This window comes from Trametes versicolor (genome assembly GCF_000271585.1).
Source record: "Trametes versicolor FP-101664 SS1 unplaced genomic scaffold TRAVEscaffold_194, whole genome shotgun sequence".
NCBI lineage: Eukaryota > Fungi > Basidiomycota > Agaricomycetes > Polyporales > Polyporaceae > Trametes > Trametes versicolor.
In genome coordinates, this window is record NW_007360514.1 from 1 (window position 1) to 2,571 (window position 2,571).

General features: G+C 59.9%; 1 protein-coding gene across 1 annotated transcript; it reads left to right on the top strand.

Annotated features, from left to right (window-relative positions):
* Positions 1-766: 766 nt before the first annotated feature.
* Positions 767-1,288, top strand: TRAVEDRAFT_137850 (uncharacterized protein; the record flags this gene model as incomplete). The annotated part of the gene is made up of 1 exon (XM_008047740.1): positions 767-1,288. A coding segment is annotated over one exon (522 nt), but the record flags the coding sequence as incomplete, so codon positions are not given.
* Between the last annotated feature and the right edge of the window lie 1,283 nt (positions 1,289-2,571).

Genomic DNA, 2,571 nt, shown 5'->3' on the forward strand with positions numbered 1-2,571 from the left:
GGCACTCACCGAGGCTGGGCACAATCCGAGCATGCGGGTCACTTGTTGTGTGCACTATGCCGGACCACACAAGCACCGAGAGCCGGTACCTTGTCCTTCGCTCTAGACCGGAGTTCGTGAGATGCTGGCGTGCATTGGCGAAGTGGCCGTGTCGGATGTGCGAGTCAATCATCTGCGCGTAAACGGTGAAAATGCGGCGGCCAGGCCGCTTCGAAACGTTCAAACACAGCTCGAGGCTCGGCAGGTTGCGACTACATACCTGCATTTGTCATTGGCTGCACGGGCTCGCAACGAGCCGGTCTTGCGGCCCATTTCCTGCGCATTTTCTGTGGCCTGTATGAACGAAATCATGAGTAGAACATGACGGGATGGCTGGGGGCATACCTACCTAGCCGTTCAGGGTTGAGCGGGCATCTTCGAGTGCACTGGCAGCAGTACGCGGGGGCCTGCTCGACGCGGAATGTAGGTACGCGCACAATGATAAAATGCGCCCGATGTGCGGGCCATGCCACCTGCATTTCCTTCATTGTTAGCCCATCATCATCTCCTCGACTTCTCACAAACCCTACCTCGTGATGGCTCCCACCCGTAATCGCACAACGCGCCCCGCAGACGCGAGCAGTAAGGCGGAACCAAGCCCGGCCGGTGTCGTCGTGTACTCGGCCCGGCTGATGGAGATGCGAGGGCGGTTGAGAGGGCTGATGGGCGGAGACCTGAGTACGTACCGCAATCATTTCTTCCGCCATTTTCGCTGACCACACGGATAGAGAGTCGGGCCGGCCCCCGCATCAAGATGAAGTGGACGGCGGTCGAGTATGCCAATGGCGTCGTCGTCAAGGGCGGCCACAGACTCGTGGGGTGGCCGAACCGAGCGAACGAGGAGCCCCACGATCCGAACGGCCCGCCGCTCGACCCGCTCGACACGATCCCATTCGGGAACCTGAGCGACATCCCGGGCGGCCAGGCGGTGATCCAGCGGCTTCTCGACTTGTGGACGAGCGGCAAGATGTACTTCGAGCGTGCCGATGAGGCGTTCATCGACCTCGCGAAGCGCAACCCGAAGGCGGTCATGCCCGGGAAGCCTCCCGTACGTCCGGCGCCGAAGTGTTGGGGCCGGCAGAGCAGGGACGACATCGGGAAGGCACGAGGGCGGCCAGCGTCAGGAATTAACCCGAAGACGGGGCGGCCATACCGGAGGCGCAAGGACGGGCCCAAGACGCCGAAGATGATTCTGGACTCGGACATCGACTCGGAGGACGAGGTGGAGAGCGACATCGGCAGCGAGTAGGGTTCTCGGGCGGGGCAGAGAGCGGTCGACTAGAGGGGCGGTGTCCGGGATTCCTAGCTAATTGCGAGTCTAATTAGACGCATGTCGTAATTTCCACTTTCGTTTGGTACGGCAGACAGGGCTTGATGAGCGAGAACTCGGTGCTGCGGTCGCCGCTGTTGTGGCAGGGAGCAAGAAGCACAAGCGCGCAGGGACGAACGACAGGAACTGCCGTGTATGGCAATTGTTCCGAGCGCCTGAGAGATTGTGGCGCTGCGTGCCACGGGCGTCCGCTCCGATTCCCTCGCTTGTCTCTTTCCCTCACACTGCTCGCGCCCGCGCCCGACGATTCCGTACGCATCAATCGAGCGCTGTGGTCCGTACAATAATATATGATTATCTCGTGGATTGCATCCTCAGAGCGCGCGAGATGAAGGGAGTGCGGCATCGGCTTTTCGGGTCTGGATGCTCCGTGACCGGCGGCAAGGTGCGCGGGTTACGTTCGTGCGGCCGCCGTCTGCGCGCGGCCTGCGCGGAGCTCGGTAAGTGCAAATTTACGCGACAGCACTGTTGGGGCCTCTATCTGACATGTTTCAAATATTTTTGGGACCCTCCTGGGCATGCAGGCAAGTGCCAAGAGGGTGAGCAATTTCCTTTGCATGTACATGTACAGTAGACAGGCTCCTTGGGACAGTATATTCTTGAGTGAAGGCCATTCTGACAAGATAGTGTTTATTGAGTCCACTGGCTGAGCTGAGCACACTTGAGCCAATCTAAGCTAAACCCCCGAAATGCGCCCTGAGAGAACTTGATGCACACAAGACATGGGATTGATTAATTCAGAAGTACAGGAGGATCACTAACTACGCGAGGACGGCGTCCCCGTTGCGAGGCTAGATGGCGCTCTATTTTGGGGGTATGCACAACTGATGTCAGCAGAATTATCGTCAAGCAGGTGACAATAACTCACTTTGGGCGCGGCGAGATGCCGCGTGCCGCCGACGCACACGCCGTGGCAGCGGAGACGTGCGCCGCGTGTGCTGCACTCCCGGAGTGCAGCACCTTGGTATGGTGGGGCGGCCGGCAAACGCTGACCTACGGCATCCTGTGCCAATCCCCCTCCCATGTCCCTACCTCGTGCCTCCTCCACCACCGCTAGCGTCTCGCTGCTCTTCCTGCACACACGTACCTGGTCACTCGCCGACACCCTCGCACCCTCGCCATCACCACGCCGTTGCACTCGACTCTGGGAGGAGCACAAAGCTCAAATGATCAGTAGGACAGTGATGGGCGGCGGTGGAGCA